At 39.2% G+C, this 20,800-nt stretch overlaps 2 protein-coding genes across 17 annotated transcripts in view; one reads left to right on the top strand and one right to left on the bottom strand.

The window, feature by feature from the left end:
• LOC144616142 (uncharacterized) overlaps positions 1-20,800 on the bottom strand; it is a 131,389-nt gene that overhangs the window by 26,616 nt on the left and 83,973 nt on the right. For 6 of the 12 annotated variants that reach the window (XR_013555167.2, XR_013555163.2, XR_013555165.2 and 3 more), the window contains 3 exons: positions 18,737-18,833; positions 10,679-10,743; positions 323-449 (listed from right to left, as the gene is read on the bottom strand). Coding sequence is in view for 3 of the 12 variants with exons in the window: in XM_078445790.2 (XP_078301916.1) it covers positions 386-449; positions 10,679-10,743; positions 18,737-18,833 (226 nt within the window). In the remaining 9 variants the exon portion in view is untranslated. The remainder of the gene's footprint in view (positions 1-322; positions 450-10,678; positions 10,744-18,736; positions 18,834-20,800) is intronic. The other 6 variants (XR_013555169.2, XR_013555170.2, XR_013555171.2 and 3 more) reach the window with 2 other exon arrangements.
• The window catches only part of PDE5A (phosphodiesterase 5A), a 138,687-nt gene that overhangs the window by 100,429 nt on the left and 17,458 nt on the right, over positions 1-20,800 (top strand). For 4 of the 5 annotated variants that reach the window (XM_060654283.3, XM_060654280.3, XM_060654282.3 and 1 more), the window contains exons 12-15: positions 4,204-4,350; positions 9,414-9,539; positions 11,101-11,195; positions 19,816-19,903. In XM_060654283.3, coding sequence (XP_060510266.1) covers positions 4,204-4,350; positions 9,414-9,539; positions 11,101-11,195; positions 19,816-19,903 — 456 coding nt within the window. The remainder of the gene's footprint in view (positions 1-4,203; positions 4,351-9,413; positions 9,540-11,100; positions 11,196-19,815; positions 19,904-20,800) is intronic. The other variant, XM_060654284.3, reaches the window with a different exon arrangement.

The raw sequence follows: 20,800 nt of genomic DNA, 5'->3' as shown, positions 1-20,800 counted from the left end.
GACAGTGACACGAATGTGGAATCGAGCATGAAAAACACAACAGAGGGGCGCCTGGGTGGCTCAGTCGGTTGGGCGGCCGACTTCGGCTCAGGTCATGATCTCACGGTCCGTGAGTTCGAGCCCCGCGTCGGGCTCTGTGCTGACAGCTCAGAGCCTGGAGCCTGTTTCAGATTCTGTGTCTCCCTCTCTCTGACCCTCTCCCATTCATGCTCTGTCTCTCTGTCTCAAAAATAAATAAACGTTAAAAAAAAAAAATTAAAAAAAAAAAAAAGAAGAAAAACACAACAGAGCCACAACAGCTACGGTGCATCCATCCGTTTACCTTAAATGATGAGAGGGTCGGAGAGAGAGATTGAGCCTGGTACAGGAAGGTCAGTGGCAAGATTCAGGTGCCCCATACAGGGTGGCTTCTGGTTCCAAAAGAGAAGACAATAAGAGGTCCTGGAGTCCTGTGGCCAGAGAGATAAATATACCATAATTTCAGAATATTAAACCTTAGAGACACTCTAATCCACCTCTGCCCCTTCATTTTACAGGTGAGAATTTGACAGAGTGGTTGAACATCTTGTTGAGGGTGATAAAGTCTGTGGAACATCGGGACTAGAACCCCTTAATAGCAAACATACCGTTTTACCATGTGCTTCACTTAAAAGTCCCGCTTTTCATGGTCATTATATAATGCTGAAATGCAAATGTGGTAGCTAATCTAGGATTTTGTTAGCTGGTGGTCAATTTAACATTTAGCTCCATATCCGTCAAGATGGTGTTCAGAACAACTGCTTTTGAGTAACGATGGCAGAGAAATTAAAGTATTTTAAAAATTCTGAATACTACTACTTCCTTTAACCCAATCCAGCCCTACTCCCAAGGATATGTTTCATTCCACCCTTAGTGAATTTCACTGCCAAAGTTGGTTGTGTTTTTTAAAAATTTTGCAAAAATGGTGAAAAAGAGCCACAGCTTTAGAAAGAGGGTCATAAAAAACAGGAGGTCATAAAAACGTGACTTAAATGAAGAATCCCCTCTAAAGTGTCATGAAAGCTAGCCTAGTTTCTTCATTAGTTTGAGTGGCAGATCCAATTATAGAAGAAAAAAGATATTATACTATTGACCTTTTTACCAGATTAAATCTTTAACCCACTGGGCTTCGTGTACTTTTTGCATTCCATATTTGGTTATTTTTGACACAGATTAAACTCCCAACTCTAGAAGAGCTCAACGATATTTGAATTAAGCAATAAAATATCTAAACACTGTTGCCTGGGGAGTCACAGGCATTATGCTTCCATGTAGAGGAATAACCGGTATTTGTTGGGATTAGATGGTATGATAGTTGAATTGGATTATGCAACCAGAAGACACATACACGTTTATAAAATGTGCTTTATAAAATCTTTTTAAAAATGTTATTTCTGCTAGTCTTCAATACCACGATGCAATAAGTTATATTATCCCCTAAAGTCACTTAACAAAATAAGGTGTCACTAAAAGAAGCGATTGTGAAAATCCAGAATTATATATAACGTAGCCTATCCCAGAAATACCACAAACCCTATTCTCTGCTATTAGTAAACTGTAGAATATCTTGTTTTATAAAATGGGAAGTAATATTGACAGGTAATATGTTTTATCTAAAGTCACCTTTATCCCAAGACCTTTCGAGAAAAACGGAAAGTTGAATTGTCTTATGATGGTCAAAGAAGCAGTTTACAAGGGCTATAAATGACATCCAACTTTCTTATGGCTTGTTAGCAATCAGTTCTGAGAATTCTGAACCCATGTATCACTGACCACCAGGTTCTGAAGGAAAATGTTTATACATCCCCACTGGAACATCTCTGAAAGGTTGAGTCGGTGGTGTGGTGTGATAGAACAAGCAAAAGATTCTTTTCTCTCACTAGAGGGTTTGGGAATTAGAGTGTCAAGGGGAGAGGCACAAGCTGTGTTGGCTGCCTTTGTCCCATAGCTTTTAGAATATCCTTTGTGGAAGGAGAGAAAGAAAACTTCTTCCATAAGAATAATGGTGCCCTAAGGAAAAAACATCTGTTCTCTTGTTGAGTGCAGTCTGTTTAAGGGAAACAGCAGCAATCTGCCTCGAGTTAAAAGGTGGGCTTATTCCCACCTCCACACTTCTGAGCTGCACTCCAGTTGCCTGCTCCAATCTCTGATGTCGGAGGCGGAGGCCGGTGTAAACAATGAAGCCCTTTATCTAAACATTTAAATTCTCCTCTCTTCCCCTGTTTCAGCCCACGCAGTAGCCTGTGGAATTGACTTAACAGAAGGCATATTTTCTCGTGAATTTTGGGCTTGGGAAAAAACTCTTAGTTTGGAATATGAAGAGGGGGGCATTAACTTAAAGTTTAAACATGCCTGGTATACATGAGTACAATATAAAGGTCAAGCGAGCAGGAGAATGGGCTAGCACCCCAAGATTGGTTGGGGAAAGCTGTGGATTGCTTCATGAGATTTTATTATTTTGATCTTTTTACTTCCCAAAAGATGGAGGTAAAGTGGAGTAGTGATATCCTAGATACTCATAGGAAAAGTAAGGGGTTTGGAGGGAGATGAGGAAAAGACATTAAGGGGAAGAAATCGGGTTCAGATTTCCTAATTTGTCTTCTCTCTGCCTGGCACCAAGTTAAAGCCTCTTTTCATCAGGTAGATTGCAGTCCAATCTGGCTAAAGCAGTTGAAGTGCTGGGAGGGAATGGTCAAGGGGGTGAAGGAATGGGGTTCCTGCATGTTCTGATGCCCACAGGGGCCTGATAGGAAATCTAAGAGACGAGCCTGAAAGTTCTGCTCAGTCTGAGGGAGCCAGGTGCCCTGGCTTTGGCCAGTGTTGCTTCATGAGAATTGGGGCTCGGAATGGCCTGATTTTTCTGAAGCCAGAAATCCTTTTTTGCTGTCTTGTTAAAATCTCCCAAATTTTTAAATAGTATAACAGATTGGAATGTATTTGCCAGGTCGGCTAGTTTTCCAACTCAAGTTAATGGGCTTCCCCCTCTTTGGAGGTTTTGGGACCTTAAAACTGGAACTTATGACTCATAGAAAGTGAAGGGAATAAAATTTTTCCCTCTCATTCATTTAATAAATGTTCATGTCAACAAATACCAAAGCTGTATCCATCAGTAGTCACAGTGGATACAAAGATGGGTACAAAGATACAGTCCTGCCTATAGATCCCACTGTACTTAGGAGACAGATAAACGGGAAATTACATTATAGTGAACTTCCTGTAATTAAACAGGTATTCCCAAGGTGGGTCCGCTCTGAAGGGCATCCAGTCCTTTTTTGGATGGGAGCTGTGTCTTAAAGGAGTCCATCAGTTAAAGAGAGTGGTACTTTATCGGAGAAGCAGGAGGTACTAAAAGCAGGTGAAAAAGAGCAAGGTATATGTGAAGAATTCAGGGGTGTTTACTACAATTAAATGATAATCGAATCAAAACCAATGATACTAATTAAAAAACAGATCCTCCTTCAAAAAACAAAACTGGCTTCTCAAGACCCATCCCAGATCTCCTGAGTCAGAATCACTGAGGTATTTTTTAGTAGGCACTCTAGGTGACTCATGATCAGGCTTGGGTGACTTCTCAAGTAGAGATGGTGTCAAATCTGAAAATAGGATAGTTCGCCTGGATTCGAAGCTGGGCTCCATTCCTTAACTAGCTGGCTATTATAGGTAAGGCAGTTAGCCTCTCTGTGCTTAAAGCTTCTGTACCTGAAAAATAGAGCTAGAGTGTCAACTTAATAAGATTGTCTTGAGAATTCAATACTTAGAACATTATCGTTATCCTGCTCACCACTTGATTCCCAGCCCATAGTACTGGGACAGGTCCAGAATAATTACTCAGTAAATATCTGCTGAATGACTAAGACTAAGTGGGTATAAACGGGCCAGATCACTGGAGTCCTTAGTTTTGCTTATTATTGTAGGTACAACCTCAGGGTAGTCACCGTCTCTCCTCTACCTAATCTTCCTGGAACCGTATTAGTTACCCACCCCTCCCCCAGTGATTCATTTGAAAAACAAAACCAAAAAACAGAAGTAGCTCCTATACCAAAAGATTTCTAGAGTACACATTAGAAAGAAAAAATAAACAAAATGTACTATTTCCCTGTAGTAAAGTGAGAAAACTTTGTGAACCACTGCTGCTTTATAAAATTAACAGCTTTATTTCATTTTGTTCTTCTCTCTTCACCTAAGGTTGCTGTTGTACCATCTGCTCAGACACTTAAAATTACTGACTTCAGTTTCAGTGACTTTGAGCTGTCTGACCTAGAAACGGCACTGTGTACAATTCGGATGTTCACTGACCTCAACCTTGTGCAGAACTTCCAGATGAAACATGAGGTAGGAATAAGTCATGTCCTTTGGAAAAGTGAAAAGTGTGTGTGTGTGTGTGTGTGTGTGTGTGTGTGTGTGTGTTAAGAGAGAATTAGTATGAATAGGGATTTTTAAGTCTCAGCAATTAATATACTGTCACCTAATGCATCCCTGAGATTTTCAAAGAAAAATGATCAACCCTAACAAGACACGTATTGGATTTTTACTATGCATCAAACACCAGGTGGAAGAATAGGGGACATTATCCCCAATAGTGGGAGAAGGATGTACAAAGCCAGGAGGACAGAGTGGGGATGGGCTGGGAGCCTTAGTGGAGGGGGAGTGAGAGTGGCAAGGGAAGCAAGTGGAGAGGAAGGTTACGATGCAAATCATATGTAACCTTGTGAGCTGTTCAGAGGAATTTGGATTTTATTCTGAAAAACAGTGGTGAGTCACTGAAGAATTTTAAACGGAAGTAACTTGATCTCATTGCAGAGGTTATGATCACACAGGCCAGGGAAGGACCAAAACAGAGTGAACTCCTTTGGAAATAAGGGAGTACAGGCGCTTGATGTGAAGCCAAGCTTGTGGTTCGAACAAGAGGGGTTACCTCTGTGGGGTGTGGATGAAAACCGATTTTAACCCCTGTTGATTACTTATTCACCTCTCAGAAAACAGCAAGACTTCAGGCAGAATCTTCTAATACCAGCTGCAGAGTGCAGGGAAAATCTTCATAATGGCTATGTGTATTAGCATCAAAGAATAAGGGAGAATAGAAAGGATTGTTTGAAAACAAAATGTAGTAATTTACCTTTAAAGTTGGTTTTTTTGGTTTGTTCTTTCCCTGGTCAGTTGAATTTCTAGTCTTCTTATACAGATTTCCTGTCTGGAAATTTAAATACCTTGAAGGCCTCTACTATTTAGCAATCCATTAATTCATAAAATGAAAATTTATTAACATAAACAGTGTACCCAGCACTGTGCTAAGTATTCATTTGAGCGAAGAGCTGTCCTGCTCTCAAAAGCCTCACACAGTTAGGAATGAAAACTCAGGACTAATAGAGCTAACGGTAATATAGTGTCATTTATGGTATTCTTGGGGTATTCTTTCTTAAATTTAGCCAAAGTTTCTATTACTCTTGGATGAAAACAAAGAACTACTATCTGTGAAGTCTAATTAATACTTCACTCTTACTAGAACATGTTGATTAAGGGACATCATGTCATTTGATTATTTCAAGAAGCCCTCAAGAAAGGTTCTCTGGTTGTTATTGTCTCTGTTTTCAAATGAAGAAATTCAGATAGCATGATAAGAGTAAAAAGGTCATGAATTTTGAGTTATAGCCCTACTAGTGAGTAGCTCTTATTTCCTTAAGCACTTAATCTCTCAAGTCCTCAGTTTCACAGTCTGTTAGTTGGGGATAATGGTATGACTTCCTTATGAGGGTCTTGTGAGAATGACACATGCATCGATGTGATTGTCTGTTTGTATACATGTGGATGTGTGTAGATGGTGTTTTGCTGCTTAACACAGTACCTAAGACAGTTGTAGAGTACATGTCACTTCTTCCTTCCTTCAGCCAAATTTGACAATGGTTGTATCACCCCATCCAATTTCTCTACTATAGGTTATAGGCTCATTTAAAAAAAAATTAATGTTTATTTTTGAGAGAGAGAGAGAGAGCAGGGGAGGGGCAGAAAGAGAGGGAGACACAGAATCCAAAGCAGGCTCCAAGCCATCAGCACAGAGCCCGACGTGGAGCTTGAACCCACCAACCATGAGATCATGACTTGAGCCCAAGTCGGACCCTCAACCCACTGAGCCTCCCAGGCGCCCCTTATAGGGCTCATTTTTAATAGCCTTTTCTATTAATGGAATAAAGACCTCATTTAAGGCCAGTTCTAAATGTGAATCTCGGTTCTGCTTCTTACTAGTTACAGGACCTTAAAAAGCAAGATAGCATTTCAAATCCCTTTCCATTCTCAGATTTCCTTACTTTAAACTAGCAATGATGCTGTTTAAAGGGCCTGGCCAGAACAAAGGAATGTGATCCTTTTACATGTTTATGAAATTCTTATAAGTTGACTTATTTCTTAAAAACCCATACGTTTTCAGATAGCATTTGAGTGTCGCATATGAAGATAGTCACTCAGAATTTCTTTAGCAATCTTTATTCTTACCTTTCCTTCAATTTTTGACTATTAGGCAGATAATTTTCCTCTGTATCTCATTCATTTACTCTCCTTTTCTGTTTGATTAACTACTATTCTGATTCTGGCAAACATCAATTTGAATAGCAGTCATTCTGATTGACCTTCCTGCCTTAGTGACTCTTCTGTCATGTTTATTTCAGATATTCTCGTCAGTATAGTTTTAGGATGATAAAATTAAAACGTTATTGCTGGTGAGGATGTTAGCATCATGACAAAGAATATTTCCTACTGAAAGATATGTCAAGTCTTCATGTCTCTTCTTGGCTTCCAGATCTTGAGTCACTCTCCTATTAACATCACAACCATTGCTCTTGCTCATCTATGAAATGGACTCTTGACTCAACTTGAACAAATCTGCATGTGCTGTGCTTATTTTCACATTCTGTCTGTTACATGTCATTCCTCCTAAATGGACTGTCCCACTTGAAAGTCTGCCCCACTTCCTGCCACAACATGCTTTTCTCTTCCTCAGAGCCTGATTCAACCTTAGGTTTAACTTCACTCCACTTGGAATACTGTTGAAAATTTGTTTTCTCGATTGGATTTATTTCCTTTATATGTGCACTTCTATTATTTTCACTACCGATTGAGCTTCTTGAGGGCAGGAACTGAGCTATTTTCTGTTTCTTCTCTTTCTCCCAGAGCATTTTGAGTCTGCCACCCAGGACTTAGGAAGCCTCTGTAATTGTTGGAGACTGATTCAGGGTATTGAGCATGCTCCCTAGAGTCATCCAGATTGCACATAATTATTCAGTAGTCCTGTACAAAAGACTGTATTTCAGATTTGAACATGCCAAGCATATCCATCAAGCACTGAGCCGATCTGACCATAATTTTCCTAAATGCTGTTAAGAACATCCTGATAGGCCTATAAATATAGAGAGCAAACTGCTGGTTGCCAAAGGGAAAGGGATTGGGGGGATGGGCAAAATGGGTGAGGAAGAGTAGGAGCTACAGGCCTCCACTTAATGTATGGAATGAATAAGTCACAGGAATGAATGGCAAATCATAGGGAATACAGTCAGTAATGTTGTAATAGCATTGTGTGGTGATAGATGGTCGCTACACTTGTGAACATAGCATGACATATAGAGAAGTACTATGTTGTGTACCTGAAACTAATGTAACATTCTATGTTAACTATACTCAAATAAAAAAAATGTTTTTAAAAGATCTCCTGATAACAGAATCTAAAACTGTATTTAAATCTAGTTTCTAACTATTATATCCATTGGACGACCCAGTTCTCTTAGGCCCCTCTTGTTAGAAGCATAACTGAATAGTCCATCAGGAATTGTATTTCATAAAGTCATTTTGGTCATTATTTAACATTATATGATATGTGTGCATATTTAGTTGCATCTACAGATTTATGATTAGTAAAGAGATATGTTCATAGGTTAAATTTCTGCATTTTCCTGCATATTTTCCTTGAGTATTTAATTAATCACCAGTAGTTTTCTGTAACACTTTACAGTTTCTAAGCATATGAAAGAAAGTTTAGAGCTCTTACTTAAAGTTCTGCTAATAAGATGAAGCTATCATCTTTCTAGCTGATTTTGTTCAGAAATGGTCACATGAAAGAAACTGCAATATACTTGGTATTAACACATGTCAGTCGTAGTCACACAGAAATCCTCTGCTAAGTATGGTGACTTGGAGGTTCAAGAGCTATGGGACATTCGGGTTGCTTGTTATCAGAATTCCCTGTGAACTGTGTTATAGAACAGGAACAAAAAGACCAAAAAAGAAAAGGAAGGTTATGAGAGCGCAGATTTTCTACCAAATCCCATGTAAGCAATTTCTACCAACAATGAAGAAACCTTGTTTTTGGCCTGCTTCTGCAGCCAGTCATTCTGTGTTGAATATTGTTAAAGCAACATTCTTTTCCCTGGTACTTTTTCCATATCCCAGGGCAATGCTTTTTGTGTTTGAAGTATCTCCAGGGATATACGTAGGAAGAAGTACATATTTATTTTTACGGATCCCCCAAAGTATAGTAAATCATTCAGAATTGAAGAGAGGCAGACTCTGATGCTAACACAAACAAAAAATAACCATGCTCAGGGCCCGTGAGTCCCTGGGGATCTTAATGAATACACTACTTAGAAGTTGAATTAAACCCAGCTTTTGAGATTTCCGAGGTCTGTCCCTTTTTTTCCATCTTTTAAAATATGTCTTTTTCATATGGACCCCAGGGCTTTATTTTACGTATATATTTAAACATTACTTCTTGGTAACCAAGCAGTAACTCTGCCTGAATATTTAAGCGTAGTTTAAAAGGGACAAAAGACTTGCTGATTGCATCAGGACTTGGAGCTCCATTTTGTCCTTGGACGTGTGCTGTATATGTTAGCCCCCAATCCACCCCTGGCAGCCTTGCTCTGAATTGAAATTGCAGAGCAGAATTAAAAATTGTTGCAGAATTAAAAACTGGGAGCATGAAAAGAACTTGAGAGTAGCTGTTTCCATGGCTCTCTAGAAGTGAATTCATACATAACGGACCATTTGGACTCTCCTAATTGATGGCACCTGAACACAATATCTTTTAAAAAGCTAGTCAGTGCCCTCCCTACCCATGCCAAAAATACCTTAGAGCTGTCTTGCATTTTACATCTCATTTAGTTAGCATGGTGGTTAACATGGTGGGCTCTGAAGTCAGATTGCTCAAAATTGAATTTTAGCCCCACCCTTTGCGAGCAATGTGACCTTGGGCAAGTTACCTTTCTGAAAGTCAGATTCCTCACCTGTAAAATGATCAAAGTAGTAGTGCCTCCCTCGGAGTTATGAGGGTTAGATGTAAATGCTTTGGAACATAGTAAATGTGTGATAGATGTTAACAAGTATTGTTACTGCTTATGCTTTATTCCCTAAAGGTTCTTTGCAGGTGGATTTTAAGTGTTAAGAAGAATTACCGGAAGAATGTTGCCTATCATAATTGGAGACACGCCTTTAATACAGCTCAGTGCATGTTTGCTGCTCTAAAAGCAGGCAAGATTCAGGTACTTTTGAGAGCCATTTTTATATTAAAGACCTTTTCTTGCTTTAGTGGTAAAGTTTACAACATATTCTTTCAAGTTTTTTTTTTTAATGTGCACTAATGATGATTGGAATATTTATTGCCAGATACAAAATAAATTACATCTTATTAATTGAAGAAGACTAGCGTGGCAAAATACTTAGTTATTAATTTTCTTTCATATGTAACCTACATGGCATATTTTTTTAAATCTTTAAAATTACTTCACGTTAAATTTAATGGTCTTCGGGCAAAGAAATACATTCTCCAGAGGAAATTTCTACCGTATAAGAAAAATAACCAGATTTCTCATGTCCACATTCAACCTGTTCCATAGTAGAATTCCTCAAAATCCACCCACGTGACTTCATAGATAGGTCCAGGGTTCTCTATCGCATTTTCTCTGGAGCCCTCAGTTAAATCTTCTAAGTACTATGTCATGGAAAGGGTTTTCATATCATATACATTGACCATAGGCTGTTACAAGGAAGATCAATGCAGGGAACATTCAAGTAATTCATTGCTTTCCAGGCCAAATTTTATCCATATCTCTGTCCTTAGATTCTAACTTCAGTGGGAATTGACTAGTTATTCTAGGTAAGTGATTCCAGGCATCCATCATATCACTGCTTTTAATTCAGAGCTTCCATGCTCTTTTTTTTTAAAGTAAATTCTAAAAATGGTATCCTCTGTCTCTACTTCCCTAGGGTGCGCACTGGCTAGAGCTAAGAGAAGGAATTGTTGTCCAAGAAGCCATATGCAATACCATAGTAGTATTTTCCTGCCATAGCAACGTTTGTAAGAAATAGGGTAAACTTCTTTTGAGCTATGGAAAGGTCATCAGGATTATATCACTGAAAACTATCCTTGCTTTTTATGAAGAATAACAAAATCAGGATCTTTTTCTCTGTCATCAACATACAACATGGCGAGTTGAGAGTTTCCAGCACAGTGGAGCTGATAATTTCAACTTATTTTCTTACTGATGAAGAACAGTAGTGTAAATAATACAAATGGCAGATATTACAAAAATAACCTATGTTTGACTTTAGAATATATTGTTCAACTTTTTAAAGCCAGATTTTCATTCCCAATCCTCTTACTTTCTATTGTTTTGCTTACTGTTCACATTGTCTGTGTTCCTTAGGGATACGACAACTGCTGGCAGAGAGTGAGAGCAGCAGAATCTTCAGGGAACCAGAAGGCAGAGAGACAACAATTATTTAGTTTATTTTGATTATTCCACATACATGTAGATAATTAAGAGTTAATGGTATTTACTAGAGGTGGACAGATTATTGATTGTTGGAGGCATTTCAGCTTCTTCTGGTGAGAATGACATTTGTAATAATCCCATTCGAAAGACAAAGTACCACTTGCTGCCTGCAGACTAGGATTCCAGCATGAGTCCTTTGCAACCATAAATAAGCATATATGAAAAGCTAGTCGGAAACACAAATACATGATTGGTGAGAAGAGGTATTCTAATGAACTTCACCAAATTGCCTTTCTCTTTCTTTCCTCTGACGTCTTTGGTCATGCAGAACAAGCTGACCGACCTAGAGACACTCGCCCTGCTGATTGCTGCTCTCAGCCACGACTTGGACCACCGTGGTGTGAATAACTCTTACATACAGCGGTAAGGCGCGTCTTCCCCAGTAAAAGAAGAAAATGTTTCTTTTAAATTGTAGGGATGTCTTTTTTAAAGTAAGAGCAACAGCAAAATTTGATGGTACCACACTTCAGTTGATTGGGGTCCTACAACATACTCTGGTTGTATTCGAGTGAAATGGAAAAAAAATAGTGTGAATCCAATGTTGTGTTGGTAACATTTCTGGCCTAAAGCTTAGAAAGTATGTTTGTTGAGAATCTTATTTCATTAGATAATTACCAAGAGTTTTGCTTTAGTGTATGCATACCCAGCTTAGGAGCTTCATTAGAAAACTAAGTCTGGTTCAAAAGAGGTGGAATTTCATCCTGGACTAGAAAAGATAATATCTGAAAAGTGCTTAGCTCAGTCCTAAGTACTTAGTAAGCACTCAGTAGAAGGAGGATTTTGGTGTTAGTGGAGACAGTGCAGCACAATGTTGGCAATTTGGGGCTCTGCATTCAGGCTGGATTCGAATCCTGCCTTTGCCATGCAGTTCCCGTGTGACCTTGGGCAAGGGAACTTATTTCTCTATTTTTCTCTTGTTTTCTCTATTATTCTCTATTCTCTCTTATTTCTCTCTTTGATTTCCTGATTTGTAAAGTGGAGATGATAGCGAACCTACCTCGTAGGGTTGATGTAAGTTTTAAGAGATAACACATATCAATATGAGGCGGAATGTGCAGTGCATTTTTTTTATTTCTTTTAATGTTTATGTATTTTTGAGAGACAGAGAGAGAGAGAGAGAGACAGAGTGCGAGCAAGGGAGGGCAGAGAGAGAGGGAGACACAGAATCCAAAGCAGGCTGCAAGCTCTGAGCTGTCAGCACAGAGCCCGATGCGGGGCTCGAACTCACGAACCGCAAGATCATGACCTGAGCCGAAGTCAGATGCTTAAGCGACTGAGCCACCCAGGGGACCCTGTGTGGTGTATATTTAAGTGTTAAGTCTTAGCAGCAGATGCTAGTGATACTCCTATCACCATCAGAAGCCTGCTTTCTGGCTGGTTTTGAAAGTAGATACTAACCCTTGACGCAAGTGTTTCAGGCTCCCTTATGGGCCATGCTTAAAGTGACATTTGCAATGACAAATGAGATGATAAAGGTGACATCACTTTTCATCAGAGTTTTGAGCCCCTGTGACATGTTTATTTTCTTGTAGCAACTTAGTTGAAAAGCCTACATCTTAATGGCAGGATCTCTTACTACTTAGCATTTTTCTAAGTATGCAAGTGATTCAACTAATGGATAGATCTCTTAAGGAAATTCCAGATGTCTGATATCTTGAGGGAATTTCAGAGAGCTCTCTAATCACATTCCCTTTATCTAAATAAATGGAAAACTTCATGTAGAAAGAATTGTAGTGATGCAGCAACTGTGTCCTCTGCTGACCTTTGATGGGAAAAGATATCAAGCTCTTGCCTGAGTGTCAGAGACTGGCTGTTTCCTCTCTTAAGATCTAACGTTTTGGAGAACAGATTGGATGACATGTCCTTTGTCCTCTGTGCTTTGTCATATGATTGTGTTCCTGAGCCTGACGTTGACATGGGAGTAATTATGAAAGGGAACAATGACATGAAAAGGTGTATAAACACAGACGTAGCAGCCTAAAGATCCAAGCCAGCAGTGCTATGTTCCCTCCATACCTCAAAGCTGAACATATTATTGTGGTCGCTCTAAGATGCTATGTTGCATTGCTTTAGAGTGAAAAAAACACTCAGCTATATTTTACTTTGTTTATTTAAAAACAATTACCCGGAAAAACATCTGGAGAAACGTCATCTTCTCTTCAAAAAAAAAAAAAAAAGTCCTGGGAAAAATTCATAGACTGCAGAATCTTGCCTTTACACATACCACAAAGCAGACTTCCACCAAGTAATAATAACTTTAAGAAAAAAAGTTAAAGGAGTTTCAGAGATTTTTATTTCTTCCTACATCTCTGTGGTTTGAGTAGACGAAACCAAGAATTTTCCAGGGATGTTTCTTTTTTTTTCTTTCCTTAGTGGTAAATGAGTTATATCTCAAGGAGGAATTTCTTCACCAGGGGACTCGGGAGATTCAGAGTGCCATAAACATTCCCGTATAGAGAACTAACTTGCAAAAAGGTGTGCAGTGTCCAATTTCATCAGTATTCAAACACTACATAAAGAAAACCACCACAATAAAAGAAGGCACAGAAACAAAACTAATACGTCAAAAAGAGAAAAAAAGCCCTCATGTGGTAGCAAAGTTAGATGCTAAACTTCCCCTGTCATTCATTCTTCTTGAATGTCTTTTCAGAAAATTAATTTAGAGTAAGATGTAAAGCAGACTATGTTTTGATTCATTATTGGTTATTTTTTGATTCCTTCCTTGATTAGGAAGACTGCCATGATGAGGAGTACGGCTACTATGCCAGTGAAATATTTGGGGAAAGAGTTCACTGCTGTGCTTTCTTCTCCCATGTGGGTGGGTAAAAGAGGGAGTGGTTTCGGATAGATTTTAGATGATTACTTTAAAAACAGGCAAGAATAGGACAAAATGACTGAAGTACAGACATCTACTAAAGAAAGCACAATGTGACACTCGGCTTAAGTAGAGAAACCTCTTGCAATTCAGCCTGCAGTCAGTATAAGAAGACTGTATGAGTGCATTTATTTGGTTAGATTCATTCAAGTTTGGTGTTTTATAAAATAGAGTGAAAGTGTCCTACATTTTGGACAGCTGGCTAATAGGCAATTACTAGGGCCTGGCATTTTGCTAGGCAGAAAGAGAGCTATAAAGTATAAAATGTGGTCCCTGCTATTAAGGAATTTTCATAGCCTCATGAAACAGTGGTGATCAATACAACAAGGTACTTAGTAAGTCCTGAATTGTTTAGTAATGTGGACTGTAAATGTTCAGCAGAGAAGGAGATTGGTTAAGACCAGTGCAATCCCATCTGCACTGTTAATGGAAGAACTGAGACAAAGCGGATCCCAAAGAGTGGTAGGATTTGGAGAGGAGAGAGGATGAAGATATACCAGAAACACAATGAGGTAGGCGGGCATTCTCATGGAACAATGCTGATGGCTGGCCTGTGCAGAGTCAGAAGGCTCACTGACCAGGGATGAAAAGTAAGAGAGTGAACAAGTAGTTGTAGGACTCTTTAGAGACAGCTATAAAACTAAGCATATTTGGTGTAGTGAAGAAACAAGGAGCCATTACAGTGAGTAATAAAGACATTGTTTAGGAAGGAAACACCAAAAGGAAGATACAAGGTATAATGGGTAATAAATAGGACCCCAGAGTTCAGCTAGGAAGCTGTTACAGCAAGCTGAGTTTGCTCATAACACATACTGACTACAGAGAGGAAGAGATGGAAGGAGAAATGTTTTTCAATTTAATATTGAACAGGGGGAAGGGATTTTGTTCAATATTGTTCAATATTGTTAATATTATTGTTCAATATTGTTAATATTGAACATGAAGGAAGGGGGAAATCATGACTCCTGGTCCAAGAAACTGCAACACTGATGGAGCCATTGATGACAGTAGAACTGGGAAGTGTGTATGCACTTGTGTGTGTACTTAGGGAAGGAGGGACAAAAAGGACAGGAGGTAGAAGAGAAAATAATAAATAGGATGGTAGTTAGAAAAGGTAAAATGATCAAAGGAATTTTTTTTTTCCAAGATTAAGGTTCCATAAAATCAGAATAAAAGAAATTTCTTGGTAATCACACTCAGACCATGTGTCTTTGTCCTGGGAAAACTCATTCTGTACCTTGGTCTTCTCTGCTCTCTGTTAGAGGAACAGCTATAGTCATGGGCTGGCGTGGTGGCAACAGAATGTCAGCAGGCACTGAGGGACCCAACAGGGCAGTAAAGACAGTAGAGGAATCACAATCTGTGAAGTTCAACTGAGTAGAGTCTGTATTAGCCAAGAATGACATCATCCCTGATAAGTTTGGAGGGCTTGAGAGACTGGAGATCCAAATATGAAAAAAGTACAAGTTCGAGGAGTCCTAAAGTCACTAGCTAGTAATAATAATAATAGAAGTTAACACTTTATATAGCCCTTACCATGTGGCATTGTGAACTCTTTTTAGTACTTCATATACATGAGTTCAACTAGTCCTTTGACCATGCCACAGTGGCTATGATAGTTATGGTGGTTAAGGGCCAACTTGAGTCAGATGCCTGGGTACAAAAGCAAATACTGGCTTCTCCTCTTACCATCTGACCTTGAATGAGTCATTTAACACCCCTCTTTCTATTTTCTTCTTTGTGTAATGGAATAATGACAGTATCTATCTTGTAGTTTGTTTCTTTGTTTTGGTTTTTTTTAACAAGGATTAAAAAGTATAAATAAATGTGAAGTACTTGGAACAATACCCAAGATATATTAAATGCTCTCCAGGTTTTAGCTTTTTCAAAGGGGGTCCTATTAAGGACATATTAAGGATATCCTATTAAGGACTCAAGATCTTGCTTTGTCCCAAGGTGAGATATGGATCAGGGAGTAGCAAAAATGCTGTGCCTGGTAGCACCTAGAAGCTGTGGAACAAAGAAGGGAATATCCATTGTTGACATGAAAAGAGACTATCCCTAGAGGAATATCCATTGTTGACATGAAAAGAGACTATCCATAGAGTCAAGGAGGTTAAGGAAGTAAGGTCAAAAGGCCAAATGAATCATCACCTTGAATACCTGTGGCATCTAATGTGATTACAGAGAATGCAGGGTAAAATAACCCCTGACTGATAGAATACAACAGTGATGATTTGGAGAGAAGTGGTCAAGTGAAGAATCAAATGGGGTTTACATGCTTACAAAGAGTAGTTAAGAGATGTGAACCCAGAGCAATATACATGTATGAGAAGCAAAATCAAGGATGGTTGTTAAGAGTCTGTAAAAGGATTCCTGGGGTGGCAAGAATTGTTTTTCTCAGAGAACTTGCATTTTCTATTGATTTCTAAGGCTTCTTGTCCCTAGAATGTTGTTCTGACCTTGGCACTGACTCCTAACACCACTCTAAGAGATGGACAGACTACTGCAGGACGATAGGAAAATGTAGGGAGGGTGTAAGGTCCATACGAATAGACATCATTGTGGGAATAAGATTCAGTGGAAGCGGTGGTTTAAGTGGGCCCTTCTGACAGGCTCTCATATAAAGAAGCAAGAAATAGCCTTGTGTTTGAAACAGTAAAAAGCAGTAGAATGGAGAACACATTGGTGTCCACTAATATTTCTGCAAACAGGAAACTTGGGGTATTTATGCCCTTTTATGGATTCATAAATCCATATTTTTAGAATGTAAGTAAAGGCAAACACACATAATTTGCATTCATCTCTCTCATAAGCCAAGAAGTTTTTCTAATGGGAAACCGTCCTGTCTGCATTGTCTAAAAATGTAATGTGCGCCTGAAATTTTAAACATGTTTGTGTTGTATGCACCTAATTGCATCTCGGTCCAGCCTCTAACTAGGTCAGTAAGTGGATGCTGTGTGCAAAGTGCTGTGGGGTCAGGAGCCAGTGTGATGCAGTGAGAGGATGTGTTTGAATCCCAGCCCCGCCATTTGTGTTGACCTTGAACAAGTTAGACAGTCTCTCTGAACTCTTGGTTGTCTAAAAAATAAATGCTAAAATGCCCATTTTAGAGAGGTGTCAGCCTGGGTCACTCTGGAGGCACAGCCTGAGACAAACACTGGTGTGCACATAGCCTATTTGTGCATGTGATCCCTGGGAGCAGGAATGGAGGCCTGGGAGTGGGAAACAGGGAAGAAGGGGAAGCCAGGAAGAGGATGAGTTACCAGCAGTCCACCCATCCAGGCACCTGGTGCTCAGTCCTGCCAGGTGATTCAGAGAAGTCTTAGGAAATGAGACCCAGAATTGTACATAAATGGCCAGGGACAAAGTAGGGAGGGGGGCAGAGATCCACAGGTTCCCATTCATCTTGGTCAAAGATGGCCTCCATGTGCCTTGACTCCTCCATAGCCCAGGCTCAACAAGGGTGAATGCAGCAAGAGAGGTCTTGTTGGCACCAGCAGAGGGCAGAGAGCTGCAGGGCAGACGTGGTGGGCCACAGCAAAGTACCTTCTAATTGGGCCCTGCAGGGAGTCTATTAAATTGTGCGTGAAACTGGATGCTGCATCAGTGGCTGGAGTCCGAGGTGGGGCCAAGGATTTTGATGTGGTGAACAGAGATGTCCCATATTAAATAAAAATGAAATATAAACTACTTAGTGCAGTGCCTGACATGTTAGAGGCTCTCAGTAAATGGTAATTATTATCACTGGGGAAAACAAATCTGGCCAAACTCAAGAGGTTTATAGTCTAACAAGGTAATAGACTTATAAACAGCTAACAACTGGCAGAACAACATGGATATTAAACTAATACCATGGGTCCTTGAATTTCTTTTTTTTTTAATGTTTTATTTATTTTTGAGAGACAGAGAGAGAGAGAGAGAGAGAGAGCAGGGGAGGGGCAGAGAGAGGGAGACACAGAATCCTAAGTAGGCTCCAGGCTCTGAACTGTCAGCTCAGAGCCTGACACGGGGCTCGAACTCATGAGCTGTGAGATCATGACCTGAGCCCAAGTTGGATGCTTAACTAGCTGAGCCACCCAAGCTCCCTGTCCTTGAATTTCTTACGTAAATGAAAATAACAGATACTCTAGATGCTTTTCCTTATCTAAGTGAAGGGAATGAAGAAGGTTGCAATTATCATGTTGAAGTTGACCTTAGCATAGCTAGTCTGAATGGTGAGAAAATGCTGTTGAGAAAATAGAGAATATAGAATGCAAGCCAGAATTCAGAAGGGAGGCCATCATTCTGTTTCCCTGGGCCCTCCATTATCCTGCATCGTCTCATCTGCTCCTGTGGCTTGGAGATAACCAGATATCTGCAGGTTATTGTGTTCTAAGTCTACATCTCCAGCCCAGACCTGATACAAACTTTTATATCCACTTGGTGGACCTCAGTCACTTTAAAATCAACAGATCCAACACTGAATTACACATCTTCGCCTCCTTTATCTCCCATCCTTAATCCTCTCCCTTTCTCCTATGTCAGTAAATGACAAGGCAGAAATGTGGCATTCATACTTTTCCCCTAGGAAAATCCCCACTAGGTCCCAACATCAAGATTCTTTGCCAACTCTTACCTCCTAAACAGCTATGAGGCAACTCTACTTGTCTTTATGTGGGATTCTGTCACCCTGGTCCAGGCTGTCTCGTGCCTACATTACTAGAACTAGGACTATGAGCTTCCCAGTAGTCTCCTAACTACTTTCCAGTATTTTCCATGCATCTCCAGTTTTGATTCCAGCAAATTTATCTTTTTTTTTTTTTTTTTTGTAAATCTGCTCATTTTACTCCATCCATTGTTTTCCCATTGTCCAATGGGAAGGACAGTATCTGGTCCATTGTACAACTTACTAAACATGGAGGAGCAAAGAAGACAGGCAGGAGTTAATTTGAGAAAGTTTACAACACAAAGAATGGCCGTTTGGGGGTCAGCAGTTATCAGTGGAAGATTAGACAACTGGAATAGATGAGATTGCCCATTCTCTTACCTTTATTTCCCTTGTTTTATTTTTGTTTTCCCTTAAGCTTCTCTTACTGCACTCATTTTCTTCCCATGTTATGTTCCTCCAGTCTTGGGCAGCTTCTCTAAATTAAATGAAAACTCAATTAATGACTCGTATAGTAGTACAAAGAAATAAGTCAGCTGTGTTATCCACACTTGTATTGTGCTTTACAATTCATAAATCCCTGTCCTACAAATTTTAGGAACAGAGACTTTCAGGAACTCTCACGTTTTCTTTTTCTTTTAAAGAAAAACTAGTGAAAATTGTGCTTTATATTCACATGCGAAGGGTTGTGAGAAATAAGAGGTGGAGGACTGTACTTGACATGCTTTGGACCTTGATCTGTGACTGCCTGTTACATACAGTGAACTGAGTATAACACACCTTCCATTCCCTTTACTCAGCCAGACAGTCTCCTCTGTTTGTCCCCAAGTTCAAGTTAAAAGAGCTACCAGGACATCCTACGCTGAAATACTCTGGATCCCACATGCATGGGGAACTTTTTCTGACTCAGCTGTCTCCTTCTTCCCTTCAAAGGAGGGTGGGCACCAACTCTGCCCCCTTTCTTTGCCTTTTGTCCCTCCTACCCATTCGTTCCATCGCCGTCCATTCTCCTTGGATATACAGGCACATGTGAATATGCTGGCCCTCAGCCTTATTGCAGAGGAATAGACTAGCATTGCAATTTGTTTCAGATTTTAAACTAATTGCAGTTTTGAAATTGAAAAATATCATTGGTACAAGTATTTCAGAGAATTTTTTTCTCATGGTTAGAGAAATTAGTCCTTTGTGCTTACTCCTACTATTTTATCAATATTAAAACCAATGAAATTGTTCATACTTTGAACAGGCAGTGGTTACCCTGGTATTTGAAAATAATTTGACTGTTTTTTCTCAGAGATCATCTCACTCTTTTCCTCAGCAAAAGGAGAGAAAATTGTTAGTCTGATTAATTTTGTGAAGTAGCCTGTTTTTTCATTGACTAATATGAAGAACAAATTAATGTATTGGGGAAACTAGTAATTTTTAAGCCTTTTTTCACTCTTCCACAAAATATTTTTCAGAAGTGAACACCCACTTGCTCAGCTCTACTGCCATTCGATCATGGAGCATCATCACTTTGACCAGTGCCTGATGATTCTTAATAGTCCAGTAAGTACCTACTTTATGGTTGTGGAATTTTAAAAGAGAGCTTTATAAATTCAATTTTATTTTTAAGTTTTGGACTTATTCCCAGCATCATAAATTCTTGAGCATGCTTTATTCCTTTTTGGGTAAGGAAGGCAAAGCCAAAACATTTGGGATCTTCCCAGCCTCACTTCTCTGGACAGCCCAAACTGTCTAAATGTTGCCTGATAAAGGATATCTGGTTACACACCTCTATTTGGTTATGGCAAACTGGAAACAAACAAAACTAGTATTTTTTGGCTCTTAGTTAATTCTCCCCCCACCCCCTTTTTTTTTCTTTTGGTCAAATGAAATGGTTTATATAGCGCTCAAAGGTTTGCTTTCACAAGACCATGCCTGTTCCTCTTTTCATGGAAACTTCTGACCATTAACAAACTGCTATGTTAAGAAATAAAGCTATTCAATAGTTTGGTTAAATGAATATTCATCAGTGTAAGAAAACATATGATATGCTATGCTAGACAAATAAATGCTAAGGAAAATAAAATTAAAATAATGTATGCCAAAAGATTAACAAAGGTTTTCTTTGTCCAGTTATGAATACTTTTACATTCTCATTTTGATTTGTTCATTATTCACAGTATATCTGCTATATGCATGTGTTACCTTTATAGTAAGAAAAAAGTCAAAGTTGTAACTACTATGTGGAACAAGCACAATGCGTGGTATATAATCTTAAAGCAATTTTACCCCCATCTTTTTATGTTTGCCCCGTGTGGCTAGTCTTCTCTGAGCTCTAGAAGAAAACTTGGGAGGCCCATGACTTTTCTGGTTATTCTTTTATAAGTAAAAATTACGTCAAGTACTAATTACGTCAAGTCCCAAAATAGACTATGCAATTCTCAATTTAGAAACCAAAAT

This window comes from Panthera onca, chromosome B1, assembly GCF_046562875.1.
Source record: "Panthera onca isolate mPanOnc1 chromosome B1, mPanOnc1 haplotype 2, whole genome shotgun sequence".
NCBI lineage: Eukaryota > Metazoa > Chordata > Mammalia > Carnivora > Felidae > Panthera > Panthera onca.
The sequence above is the reverse complement of the archived record's forward strand: the minus strand, read 5'-3'. Positions and strand labels throughout refer to the sequence as shown.